This window comes from Myotis yumanensis, unplaced genomic scaffold, assembly GCF_028538775.1.
Source record: "Myotis yumanensis isolate MYYU_CA2020_CCGP unplaced genomic scaffold, mMyoYum1.0.hap1 SCAF_5, whole genome shotgun sequence".
Taxonomy (NCBI): Eukaryota; Metazoa; Chordata; class Mammalia; order Chiroptera; family Vespertilionidae; genus Myotis; species Myotis yumanensis.
The window spans coordinates 98,424,709-98,438,926 of NW_027223756.1; the positions used below are offsets into that span (position 1 = coordinate 98,424,709).

General features: G+C 42.6%; 1 protein-coding gene across 6 annotated transcripts in view; it reads right to left on the minus strand.

The window, feature by feature from the left end:
- Positions 1–14,218, minus strand: part of HNRNPM (heterogeneous nuclear ribonucleoprotein M) — a 48,231-nt gene that overhangs the window by 8,257 nt on the left and 25,756 nt on the right. For 3 of the 6 annotated variants that reach the window (XM_070416653.1, XM_070416651.1, XM_070416650.1), the window contains exons 6-10: positions 11,927–11,987; positions 8,761–8,862; positions 6,290–6,334; positions 5,742–5,819; positions 1,547–1,645 (exon numbers count right to left, since the gene is read on the minus strand). In XM_070416653.1, coding sequence (XP_070272754.1) covers positions 1,547–1,645; positions 5,742–5,819; positions 6,290–6,334; positions 8,761–8,862; positions 11,927–11,987 — 385 coding nt within the window. The remainder of the gene's footprint in view (positions 1–1,546; positions 1,646–5,741; positions 5,820–6,289; positions 6,335–8,760; positions 8,863–11,926; positions 11,988–14,218) is intronic. The other 3 variants (XM_070416655.1, XM_070416652.1, XM_070416654.1) reach the window with 2 other exon arrangements.

Consider the following 14,218-nt stretch of genomic DNA (forward strand, 5'->3'; position numbering starts at 1 on the left):
TACAAATTATAAACTCACTCCCAAATTCTAAAAGCTCTGGAATAATCTAGAATCATATCAAGTAGGGGGGGGGGGGGGGGGGATGTCTTCACTACCAGCCTAGTAAAATATAAGGAAGTCATTTAAGTTACCTAACCATAGACAGGAAAAAAGTGAAACAAGTCTCCATCAACAACAGTATCTACTCCGAATGAGTTTCTACTAGTTCCTGATCTTCATGAAGAACACAAAGACGAGGTCCTAAAAATAATGTACAGAATTAAGAATTATGTCTTGCCTGGCCAGTGTGGCTTGGTGGTTGAGCATCAACCTATGAACCAGGAGGTCACAGTTCGATTCCCAGACAGGGCACATGCCTGTGTTACAAGCTCAGTGCCCAGTGGGGGTCATGCAGGAGGCAGCTAATCGATGTTTCTCTCTCATCAATGTTTCTATCTTTCTATCCCTCCCCTCTCTCTAAAAATTAACATATTAAAAAAACGGGCGGGGGAGGGGTTGGGGAGGAGGAGGAAGTGGCGCGGCTGCAGGAGGCTGCAGATATCGCTGTGACCGAGCTGCCTCTGAACATAGGGCGGCCTCCCAGGCCTGCGCCAGAGCCCATGCCCAGCTCTGCCGCCCCCCCAAAAAAAATTAAAAAAAAAAAAAAAAAAAAAAAAAAGAACCCTGTCTCACTAATGTGCTGAATGATGACTCTTTCTAGGGCCTCCATAAAGTCTAATATAGTTCAGCTCATACAAACCAGACCCAAAAAAACTTAAAGTCCTCACTCCCAGCCCAGTGTCCCATAAAGACAAAGGCTGAGTGCTTTGAGGTTGTAACCTAGCAGTCTCTTATCTGCACCGGTGAGAAGCAGGTGAAGATGAGTTAGAACACGGGCAAATCCATGCTCTAAAATACCTTTGAGAGAAACAAACTTCTGAGTGCAGGAATAAATAATCTCCTTGCAACACACTAAAAAGGAGAATTAAGCTGACAGTAACAGAAAAACCTAAACTCAAAACAGGGGGAGATGTCCATGTAAAAGTAAAGAAGAAATTGCTTTGTAATTTAACTAAAACTAAAATGAGTTTCTCTGCATTTAGGCAGGCCCAATACTTAAGGTCTTCCAACATTAGAAAACTTCTCTAGTTCACCAAGCTCTATCGAAAGGCATCAGAAAGCACACCATAACATTCTTGCTAAGTGGAATAGCATCCTGGACTGAGCAGATCTACACTCCACTTAGCAGGGCCTTGACAATCTCTACCAGAATAAAGCACCAGTTATGTAAGTACAGCAGTTTCAACTCCCACAGACAGCAAATATCTCATACCAATGTTGACAAAGAAGCCACCAGAAAAGACTAAAAGTAGTACTATACATAGCAATAAAAATTCAAAGACCAAAAGTTTTTTTATCTAGGTCTAGAAAACATACAATTTTTTTGAAGACTAAGGAAGGAAACCAGCAGACTTTGCCTAAGAAAGAACCTCCAAAACCAGAGTGCTCCTGCACCTCCAGGGGGCTGACCCCCGCCACCACGGGGGCCCCACAGGGCCTTTCTTACCCATTCCTCTGCCAAGGGGCTCTCCAAAGCTTCGAGACATTCCCATCTCGTTTCTGGCAAAGTCTCTTTCAAATCCTCCACCCATGCCACGCTCCATCTCTGTGGAAAAAAATATTACCCTAGGCCTTTCCAGGAATATCATTATATTTTAGACATTAACAAAACAAAACAAAAAACTCTTATAGACACTACAGCAGCCACCACCAAGTCAGTATGTTTAGTTTTTCTATACAAAACCAACATTCATCCTTTATTCCTAAAAAAAAAAAGTCACCTCAAGTGAATCCCTGAAAGCAAACCTACCTTACTCCATGAAGGACTAATTTACAACATCCATTACAGCCACACATGGGCACACCAAGCACCTGCTACTCCTAACTGACCTGGGGGACTGCAGAGCATGTTGAGTCAAAGATAGGCTGCAAGAGAGCCTGTTTATGTACCAGCAGCAGCAGGTACCATTTCTGGTGCACTTGCCACATGCCCTGCCCTGCCCTGCCCTGCCAAGGGCTTTATGTGTGCTACTATTTCATGGAATCCTCACAACCAGCCCCTCCCACCCCCCAATATTACCTTACACCACCTCTGCCCCTTTACAAAGAAACTGAGGCTCAAATGACTTCGTAACTTGACCAGGGTCACATTCCTGGTAAGGGGTGAGGCGAAGGTTGAAACCTAAACTTAATGTAAAAGCCCCTGCTGTAATACAGAAGCACAGCCATTTATAAATAAATAAATAAATAAATAAATTAGAGGCCTGGTGCACGAATTCATGCACCAGTGGGGCCCCTCGCCTGGCCTGCGGGATTGGGGTGAAACCGGCTCTCTGACATCCCCCAAGGGATCCTGGATTGCAAGAGGGCACAGGCCAGGCTGAAGGACCCCACTGGAGCACGAATGGGGCCGGGGAAGGATGTGAGAGGTTGGCCAGCCAGGGAGGGACAGCAGGAGGGCTCCAGGGTGTGTTGGCCTGTTTTGCTCAGTCCCGATGGGCCAGACGCCAGCAGCAAGCTAACCTACCAGTCGGAGTGTCTGCCCCCTGGTGGTCAGTGCACGTCATAGCGAGCAGTTGAATGGCCTTAGCATATCATTAGCATATTACACTTTGATTGGTTGAACAGAGGACCAGACACTTAGCATATTAGGAGTGGTTCCATTTACATAATGGGATTTGGGTAACTTCATTTTTTTCTATGCTGACAGCAGGAGTATTTATTTTTTACAATGTCTTTTAAAAACAAAGGCCTTACTGCCCCAAACTCCACCCTCTGGGAATGGAAACTAATGTCCCTGGTGTAACTGCTGTTAGGGTGGACACTGAGCTACTTGTATATTCTAAAGCAGCGGCCGTCAACCTTTTGGACATCACAGACCACCCACTGGTTGGCGACCGCTGTTCTAGACGGTCTTTACACTGTATGCTTTAAAACAATAGAAAACCCTTTTGACTTGAAACTTGCAAACAAAAAATAATAATAATAAATAAAAAATGCAAGTCACTTTTTCTCCTTCCCATATTGAGAGGTCCTTGAAAAATCTAGTTTATTATCTTGCTCCCTAGAAATATCAGGTAGACAGGTGCTATTTGAAGGACATCTTTTACTGCACAACTACAAAATAATGGCTATATCCTTATGATTTCCATTGGAAGGAGGCTAGAATTAGTATGGAAATGCAACAGTTTTGGCAATGGTGGACTTTATAGTCATAGTTTGAATCAATCCAAATGAATCCCATAGATTGGTGGCATGCTATCTGCTGGAAATGTAGGTAACTTGTCCAAGCCTGTGTCTGGTGGGCAGAAAAGAAATCCCAGAGTGGCTTGTAACAGATGGAGTTCTCCAACACTATTTTAATCCCTATCATAAGCCTATGAAGAAGGCAGCACCCACCCCTTTTCAGATAAGAAAGTCATATGCAGGCATTAATGCATTGTCAAAGGCCTCAGAACTAATCTTCCCAACTGTCAACAGGCCGCAGAATTCAGGAAACCCTGTGTGAAGTCCAATGTACTCAGAGAGAGAGGGGAAGAAGAAGGAGGAGGAGGAGGAGGAGGGGGAGGGAGGGAGGGAAGGAAGGAGGGAGAGGGAGAGGGAGGGAGAGAGAGATTTTTCACTGCCAAATACTGCATCAAATCAGTCATTATTTGATATGTGATTATCTTTCAATTAAAAATTTTTACATCCATTCTACCAAGATTTAACAATCTACTGGTTGACCAGCCCCAAAAAGCTGATTAATTTCTAATCTGTTATCAGCACCTGTGACCATAATACTAGTATATGCATTATAGTCATCAACTAAACATTAAATTAAATCTGAAACATCTTCGCCAAACCGGTTTGGCTCAGTGGATGGCGTGTCGGCCTTCGGACTGAAAGGTCCCAGGTTCGATTCCGGGCAAGGACATGTACCTTGGTTGCGGGCACATCCCCAGCGGGAGGAGTGCAGGAGGCAGCTGGTTGATGTTTCTCTCTCATCGATGTTTCTAACTCTCTATCTCTCTCCCTTCCTCTCTGTAAAAAATCAATAAAATATATTTTTTTAAAAATCTGAAACATCTTCAATTTTTTTCTAGTGATTAAAACTTCCCTTGGATCCAGGACCGAAGGGATCTAGAGTTGATCCCACCAAATTAGAACACAGTTCAAATATAAGAAGAAAGGCTCTGTTCTCTACTGTAGAGAATGGAGGTGGACGCAAGTATCTATACCTCAGAACATCCAAGAACACAACCTAAGAACACATCCTCCACTGTGACTCTCCACGAGAATCAGCACTTTAAACCTTTAATCACCAGACTCAAAACTAACTGCAGCATTCCGGCTGCCAGGTCATCAAGGACTTTATCCATCTGGCTCAGCACAGCCCCCACTCTGTTCCCAACTACTTCTAAATCATTTCAGTCCACTCAGAGTAACAACCCAAGTCCCCTTTCTAATGACTCATCTACTCTGAATAAACACTTTATCAAGCCAAATTTCTCCAACTTTTATTTTTATTAAACATCACAGGCACACATAAGCCACAGGCAAGCCTGAGAACACACCGGCAACACAGACCTTTGTCCTTCATTCCTAACTCATGGTGAGGGCCTTCCTACATCTTTTTTTCCCACCATGAAGAACACTTTACTCATCAGGACATCGTTTTCCAGTTGAGATCTGATGTCTATCCTAGTAGACATTGCGCTATATATCTCTCCAATATCCATTACTACAGACCAGCAAAGAAAGGTTTAACCCCAGATCCTTAATGGCTTCCCATTCCAAGGAATTTTATGTGTATAAAGGAAGCAGTGTTCCCACAGGCGAGGTCAGAGTCTACCAACACCCAGAGGATTTTAAAAAGACAGATTGCAGGTTTCTCACGGCACACTCAACAGCCCTGCTAGTGAGGGAGGCTGCTTGAAGCCAGTGCTAGGGGCAATTTTAAAAGGCAGGATTGCAGCATATTAAAGAGTCAGACTCCAGAGCCAGAAAGCCTGGGTCCACCATTGCTAGCCATGTGACCCAAGGGCAAGTCACTCTCTGGGCCTCAGTTTCTGCTTAAATGGGGTAACAGTACCTACACATCATATGGTTCTTGCAAAAACTAAATGACACAACACACTGTCATTATAATTAACATTATCATTATAGTTCTATTAAGAGGTCGGAAGGGCTGTAAGATTTGAATGATAGTACACAAAAATTTGTGTTATGTAAAAACTAAATTAATGCTTCTGCTTACAACTCAAGAATCATCAGGGCAAATGATAAAGAACTCATCAGTCCAGCACTCTAGGGGAAACATGAACTTCATCAAAAATGCTGAAGAAACTAATCCCTTACACTTGGAGACCATTTTAAAGGGTGCAAAACATAAACACAGGTATCTACATGATGCTTGCTAGTGTTGCAGGCAATAAGATAGCTTTAAATTTTTACAGAAATATTACTGGAGAAGATTCAGAACACAGGATGTCTCAAGAGTTTAGTGACTAAGAGAATAAATACCTACCATTATGTCTAGCTTCTAAAACTACAAACTTACAGTTTTACTGATATTTAAGGCAATTCAAAGACATCTGATTCGGTAGAAAAGTGGAAGGGGAGAATAATGTATTAAAAATGGTTCTACTGCCTAAAGGTCACACAAGACCCAATAGCCAGCAAAGAGCAAGAGGCAAGCAGGAAGGCAATACTTGTCTTACCATTTATCCTGCCCATGTTCATCCCAGATCCAAATCGACCCATGTTTTCCATACCACCACCAAAGGGACCCTCCATGCCTGAAAGAGAATTCACATTTCAGCACCATCCCTATGAGACTGCTTAGACTGATTAGGAAAAGAAAGCGGTTTTCACAAGTTTCATTTGGGCATATTTTATTTTCTGCCAGGAACTTGCTTACCAAGTTTATGGACTTTTAGAAAAAAACAAATGTTAGTGCTCCTTGCTTAAAAATCAGCACCCTCAAAAAAGCTGATCTGATCCACCCCTTCCATGAATCACAAACAAAGAGAGGTCCAGAGAGATGAAGTGATTTGCCCAAAGACACAGAGCCAGTAAGTAAGAAACCCAGAACCAAAAGCCAAGGCACCCATGGGAAGAAACGACAGGTTAATTTCAAGACTTAAACTTTTTTGAAGTTAAAGTAAAAATTTCATGCAGGGCTTAAGAGAAGAGAAACAAATAGGAAAAAAGAGAGAAAACCATAACTAAAAGGGATTACATTTGTACTTCATTTTAAATTTCTTACCTCCCATTTTATTTATTCCAAATCCTATGCCTTCCATTCCCATTCCTTAAAAAGAAAAAGTCAATGCAAATTAAAATTATGTTGAAGTAGTAACATTTGAACTTAAAAAAAAAACCACAACACACATACAAGAAATTCTAAACCAGCAAATGTATAAATACCACTGACTATGAATATATTTTAATTGTCAAGAAAAGGGGAGGTGGTGGGGGTACCATTTCAACTGTCAAACCATCACATTCCCCAAAAAGTATTTAAGCCTTTAACAAAATAATCACCACATGACTCAAAATTATGTAGGATTCACATAGTTTAATTAAATGCTCAAGACAGTTTTAAACATGAAATCTAATTATAAGATACAGACTAGGTAACATTCATTAGAAGCTTATTTTAGGGAGAAGTATATTTAAAAATCTCTTTGAAAGGTAAAATTCTGTAAGTCAGGGGTGGGGAACTTTTTCCTGCCAAGGGCCATTTGGATATTAAAACATCATTCACGGGCCATACAAAAGTATCAACTTAAAAATTAGCTTGCTATATTTGGTCAAACATTTAATTAATTCACCCCGAATGCCTTGGCAGGGCCAGACCAAATGATTTAGAGGGCCTTATACGGTCCTGGACAGACATTCCCCACTCCTGCTCTAAGTAAAAAGCAGTTCCTAGTAACACTGAGGCTTCCCTCCCCCAACCCAAGCCGACTTTCCTCTTAGGTATCAGGTAGGAGGGTGTGGTGGTCAGATTAGTAGAGCCTCTTTGAGGGGCTGACCCAGGCCTTAGGTAGGCCCCAGAGTTTAAGCTGAAAGATAAGGAATATACAGAACTGATAATAGCAAGGTGGAGGTGCACCCGTCTTGAAATTCAAAGGATTTCAAGAAAGAAAGACTTAAGTCTGAAGTCATAAAAATATTTAATAGTATATAAATGCCTCACTGCACAGAAATGAAAATGCTGTTTAAAGTTTGTTCTACACACCAAAGCCTTTATTCATTAGCTATTTCTTATCTTCTTTGAACAAAAACAAAACTGTGCATCACATGTCCTGTGGCCTACAATAACTATGCTGTCATGTAAAGAGGCCCCCCCAGGCCTTTTAGCATCCATCAATGCCCCTACCTCTAGAAAATGTATCAACACCAAGGCCTGAGCCCAAGGGCGTCTGAGTAATAGACTGTGGCATTGCTGTGGTCCCATGATCAGGAGACCTACAGTCTCTGTCACTAACTGATAGTGTGACCTTGAGCAAGACCAACTCTCTGGCTTGCCTCCTTTCATTGAATAGCTTAACTATGTCAGCTCAGAAGGTTATGCAAGGATAAAATGCTAAGGTATGATGGCTTTAGGGGGAAAAAGGATTCAATTCAGGAAAAATACAAAAAAGCAGGGGCCCTGGCTGGTTTGCTCAATGGTTAGAGAGCCCGTCTGTGGGCCAAACGGTTGCAGGCTTGATTCCTGGCCCTAATTGGGGCATGTGCAGCAGGCACCAATCAATGTGTCTCTCTCACATCAATATTCCTCTCTCCCCGTCCCTCCCTCCCTCCCTCCCACTCTCTCTCTAAATATCAGAAAAAATATCCTAGGGCAGAGATGGCGAACCTTTTGAGCTCGGCATGTCAGCATTTTAAAAAACCCTAACTTAACTCTGGTGCCGTGTCACATATAGAAATTTTTTGATATTTGCAACGATAGTAAAACCAAGACTTATATTTTTGATATTTATTTTATATATTTAAATGCCACTTAACAAAGAAAAATCAACCAAAAAAATGAGTTCACGTGTCACCTCTGACATGTGTGTCATAGGTTCGCCATCACTCCCCTAGGGTGAGGCTTAGAAAAAAAAAAAAAGAGGGAACTTTGTCCCAATTAAATCCTTATTCCTTTTAAACTACTCAATGTCCAATGATCTCAATAACTAGAGGCCCGGTGCACGAAATTCGTGCAGTGTGTGTGTGTGTGTGTGTGTGTGTGTGTGTGTGTGTGTGCGTGTCCCTCAGCCCAGCCTGTACCCTCTTCAATCTGGGACCCCTCGGGGAATGTCTGACTGCCGGTTTAGGGGCCTAAATCGGCAGTCGGACATCCCTCTCACAATCCAGGACTGCTGGCTCCCAACCGCTCGCCTGCCTGACTGCCCCTAACTACTTCTGCCTGCCAGTTTGATCACCCCTAACCACTCCCCTGCCATCATGATTGACGCCTAACTGCTCCCCTGCCAGCCTAGTTGCTCCCAACTACCCTCCCCTGCTGGCCCAGTCACCCCTAACTGCCCTCTCTTGCTGGCCTGATTGCCCACAATAGCCCTCCCCTGCCGGCCATCTTGTGACCATATGGGGGGCAGCCATTTGTGCGAGTGCATGATGGTGAATTTGCATATTACCTCTTTATTATATAGGATTATTTTAATTATATATTGTTAATAACTTTTCACTCCCCATAAGTCCCCAATCAAGGTACACTGTAATTCTCACCTGCAGGTCCTATGTTTCCCATGCCAATGCCTTTATTTAGGTGATTGGCATCGATAGGCTGCCCTCCTGGTCCTAACCCCATGCCAATACCACCAAGTCCATCTGAAAGGAAAAGAGAAAATCAGAAGTGTAAATTCCACTAACTTAGAATAAACCATGACTCTCAACAGCAAAAGAGTCATAATTGTCAAGCTCCATTTCCACCCACCTCTACAACAAACACAGGTTCTAATTCGTAACTCAACAGCTGTACACGTAAGAGCTTTCCTTTTTATTTTTATTTTTATTTTTTAAAAAATATATTTTATTGATTTTTTACAGAGAGGAAGGGAGAGAGATAGAGAGTCAGAAACATCGATGAGAGAGAAACATCGATCAGCCGCCTCCTGCACATCTCCTACTGGGGATGTGCCCGCAACCCAGGTACATGCCCTTGACTGGAATCGAACCTGGGACCTTTCAGTCCGCAGGCTGACGCTCTATCCACTGAGCCAAACCGGCTTCCGCAGAGCTTTCCTTTTTAAGGCTAACCTTTTACAGATTAGTTTGTGATATGTAGAAAGGCGCAACTAAAAATCAGTTCACTTCAAAGTTACAGAGAACTGTGAACAGCTCACACAATAAAAATTGTGAGCACCTATTTGTTTCCCTAAATAAAAAGGCAACTCAAGCCCTGGCCGTTGTGGCTCAATGGTTAAAGTGTCACCCTGAGCACCTAAGGATCGCAGGTTCGATCCCAGCCCTAATCAGGGCACATGTGGGAGGCAATCAATCAGTTTCTCTCTCCCCCTTCCACTTTCTCTTAAAAAAAAAAAAAATCAACAGAAAAGGGTGAGGATTAAAAAAAAAGGGGGGGGGGGGCAACTCAAGACATTAGGTGGCAAGTGTGACAAATATGCCCACTTCCACCTGCCAATCTCTACCCACAAAGCTTCCTAACCCATGGATTGATACCCAGCCCACCCTCAAGTCCACATGCTACACAAACAGGGACCCAAGAATACAGACTGGTCTCAAAAGAGCAAACAAGGTTTGCCCTGACTGGGTGGCTTGGCTGGTTGGAGTGTCATTCTGTACACCAAGAGATTGCAAATTTGATTCCAGATCAGGAAACATACCTAGGTTACAGGCTCAATCCCCAATCAGGGCACATATAGGAGGGAAGCAATTGATGTTTCTCTCTCAAAAATCAATAAAAATAGCCTGGCTGGCGTGGCTCAAATTGGTTCAGCATCATCCCAGACCCCAAGAAGGCCACTGGTTTGATTTCTGATCAGTAGCGGACGTGTAGGAGGCAGCCAGGCAGCCAATATGTTTCTCTCTATCAATGTTTCTACCTCTCTATCTCTCTCCCTTCCTCTCTTAAAAAAAATACCTTAGCTGGTTTGGCTTAGTGGATAGAGCACCAAGCCTCAAGACTGAAGGGTCCTGGGTTCAATTCTGGCCAAGCACACATGCCCAGGTTGCGGGCTCAATCCCCAGTAGGGGGGTTCAGGAGGCAGCCAATCAATGATTCCCTCTCATCATTGATGTTTCTATCTCTCCTCTCCCTCTCTGAAATCAATAAAAGTATTTTAAATAATAAAAATATTTAATAAAAAATTTAAAATTTAAGAATAGCCAATAAGACCTGAGATAGTGTAAAACACCAAGAACAGGCAACTGTTTTTTAAATGGAAAAAGGTTCATTAGAAAGGGGAATAGAGGAGATAAAAGGGCATGGGGGTATAAATGGCAATGAAGAGACTTGACGGGGGTGTTGAACACACAATACAATGTACAGATGATGATTATAGAACTGTACACCTGAAACCTATATAATTTTATTAACCAATGTCACCCTCACAAAGAAAACCTGACAGAGTTCCCAAGTGTTTAATCTGATTAACATCCCTCTGTTTTTAAATTACAGAGAAACAGCAGCAGGAAATCACCAAGGTTACTTACTCCCCAATTACTGATGACTTTCAAGTCAACCCTCTGAAATGTGCTCAGAGACCAAAAAGCCTTGGATAATGGGCTCCCTGGGGCCCAGTGCCTGCCTGCCAAAGTTGCCAATCAGCACCATCCCTGTCACTCTGCAGAAAGTCAACAAGAGCCACCCCCCTTGACCCAGGATGACCACTGCAAATGATCACATTGGTTATGACAAAAGAAATGTGGTCCTTCAATAAATATTAACTTTCAATAGATAAGCCAACTCCTATTCTTGAAGTCATTGACTTCCCCTCAATATCTTCCTCTATTATGCTTCTGTAACCCTGAACTGCAAAAGCACACAAAAGTTAGCATTCTAGTCTCTGAGGGCTGGGCATCAAACTTAAGTCACTGCTCCAGACTGTAGGCATTGACTGGCACTCCAACAGCCCCACCCCAATTGCCTTATCTGGTAAGAAGTCCTCCCTAGCAAAGCATAAGCAGTTCCCACCCTCACCCACCCCATCCTTCCCATCCTTCCATCAACACACTAGCCTGGGTCTGCACTGCTGATTTCCCAACCCCCATGCTACAACAGGCCCTCACTCCCACTGCTGTCTGTGCCAAGGCTCAGCTTATCCCTGTGGGCTTGCCAGATGAAGTGCCGGACTTCACTAATGTGTGCCATTTCCATCTATGCAGTGACCTATCAACTAGCCTTCCCCGTTGCAACACAGATTTTTACCTGGATATTGCAAATAACCCTATATAAAAATTTTGATGCACTTCACATACAATAACATTCATCAATTTAGAGAGTAAAGCTCAGTTATTTTTAGTATATACAGAGTTATGCAATTACCACTATCTAAATCAGTACATTTTCATCACCCCAAAAAGAAATCCTATCCCCATTAGCAGTCACTCTTCCAGCCCCTGGCAACTACTAATCTACTTTCTGGCTATAGATTCACCTGTTCTGGATGTTTCCTATAGATGGGAATCAAGTCTCATCCATACTATAACATGTATTGGTACTTTGTTCCTTTTTATGGCTGAGTAATGAATGTTCCATTGTATGGATTTACCATTATATTTACCCACTGATCAGCTAAAATTATACTGCTATGTATGAACATCCATGTATGAATTTTGCAAGATAACATGGCACAAATTCAAGAGTCATTGTAGTTTTCTGGTTAATATAAATCAAATTCAAAATCTCAACCATAATAAATGAGACACTTACGGGGAAGTTGTTGTGGACGCTCAGGAGGGAAAAAATCTCCCTTTGGTAAGGCCCTCTCATCCTGAAAGAGAAAGTAAATATATCTCAGTATTCCTAGAAGACTGTTGGCAACAGCAAAAGACAGAAACAACACCCATCAACAGACGACTAGTTTAATAAATTATGAGACACCCTCACCATAGAATACCATGCACGTATCAAAAAAAGCCTGGAGCCCTGGCCGGGTTGCTCAGTTGATTAGAGCATCATCCCAATACACCAAGGCTGGGGGTTCGATCCCCAGTCAGGCACATATAAGAATCAACCAACTGCCTGGATGGTGTGGCTCAGTGGTTAAGTGTCAACCTGTGAACCAGGGTCATGGTTCAATTCCCAGTCAAGGCACATGCCTGGGTTGCTGGCTCAATCCCCTGTGCAGGAGACAGCCAATCAATGATTCTCTCTCATCATTGATGTTTCTATCTCTCTCCCTCTCACTTCCTTTCTGAAATCAATAAAATATTTTTTTTAAAAAAATCAACCAATAAATGTATAAAAAGTGAAATAAATATTTCTCCCACTTTCTCCCTCTAAAAAAAATCAATGAAAATTTTAAATTCCAAAATAATCTTTTTTTTAAAAAGGAGTATTTCTTGCTAAGAGGAAAGGATTAAAATATACACTCAGGTGTATACTGTGGGGATGGACAGGACCTGGATATGAAGCAAAAGCAAGACTCACATTACCTTTTTCATGCTTTTGAAACACATAAACCAATTTTTTTTGGCTTGTACAGACATTTTAAAAATCTTTATTGTTGAGTCTTACAGATGTCTCCCCCCCCACCCTTAGCAATTATCTATTTTTTTTAAACTGAACAATTAAAAAAAACCACTCCTTTACAATTCCTTTTATTTTCTTCCTGAATGTGAGTGCTAACTACCTTGCCCTCACCATGTTCTAATCATGCTTGTATTAACCATTGTCTTTGGCACAACCATAGCAAGGCTAATTGAAGCACTTCAACAAAACTTTAAAGGCTGTCTGAACCGAAGACTTAATTAGGTTCACAACAGATATAATACTAACAAAACATACTGAGAACTGAAAACCCAGGGTACATAATCATTCCTTAAAATTGATCACTTGCTCAAGCAGGATACTCAACTGACCTCCTGACCCTGTCAATCAGCCAACTATGCAAAGAATAATATATCTGAAACTAGAGGCCCCATGCACAGCATGCGTGCACTGGTGGGGGGAGTGCTGTTCATCCAGGTCAGCAGAGCCATGCTCCCACTGTGGGAGCGCACTGACCACCAGGGGGCAGCTCCTGCGTTGAGCATCTGGCCCCTGGTAGTCAGTGCACGTCATAACACCTGGTCGACCTGTTGTTCAGTTGCTGGGCTTTTTTATTATCCTATATAATAAAAGGCTAATATGCAAATAGACCAAATGGCAGAATGACTGGTCGCTATGATGCACACTGACCACCAGGGGGCAGATGCTCAACACAGGAGCTGCCTCCTGGTGGTCAGTGTGCTCCCACAGGGGGAGTGCTGCTCAGCCAGAAGCCAGGCTTGTGACTGGCAGCTAAGGACCCCTTGGGGGATGTTTGTGAGGAGTGGGCCTAAGCCGGCAGGCAGACATCCCCCGAGAGGTCCTGGACTACAAGAGGTACAGGCTGGACTGAGGGACCCCTTCCCCCAGTGCACGAATGTTGTGTACCGGGTCTCTAGTATAGGTTAGGACAGGATGAGCTGCATGAGCAAAGGTTATTTCTGTCATAAATGTGCTCACTATTTTAACTTAAACCAGCGATTTTCAACCTTTTTCATTTCATGGCATACAAAATAATTACTAAAATTCTGCGGCATGCCAAAAAATTTATTTTTCGCCCATCTGACAAAAAAAGGGTACACTTTTGATTCATTCACACCGAACAGCTACTGTTGTGTTGGCTGTCATTTTTTTTTATTATTTGACAATCTAAAGCAGGGGTCCTCAAACTATGGCCCGCGGGCCACATGCAAATATAAATATTGTATTTGTTCCTGTTTTGTTTTTTTACTTCAAAATAAGATTTGTGCAGTGTGCATAGGAATTTGTTCAGTTTTTTTTTAAACTATAGTCCGGCCCTCCAACAGTCTGAGGGACAGTGAACTGGCCCTCTATTTAAAAAGTTTGAGGACCCCCGATCTAAAGGAAGAGGTTTGTTGAAAGGGGGTGGGGGAGGACAGGAAATTAACCAAAGAACTTATATGCATAACCCATGGACACAGAAAAAATAGTGTAGTAGGCTTTGGTGGGGTG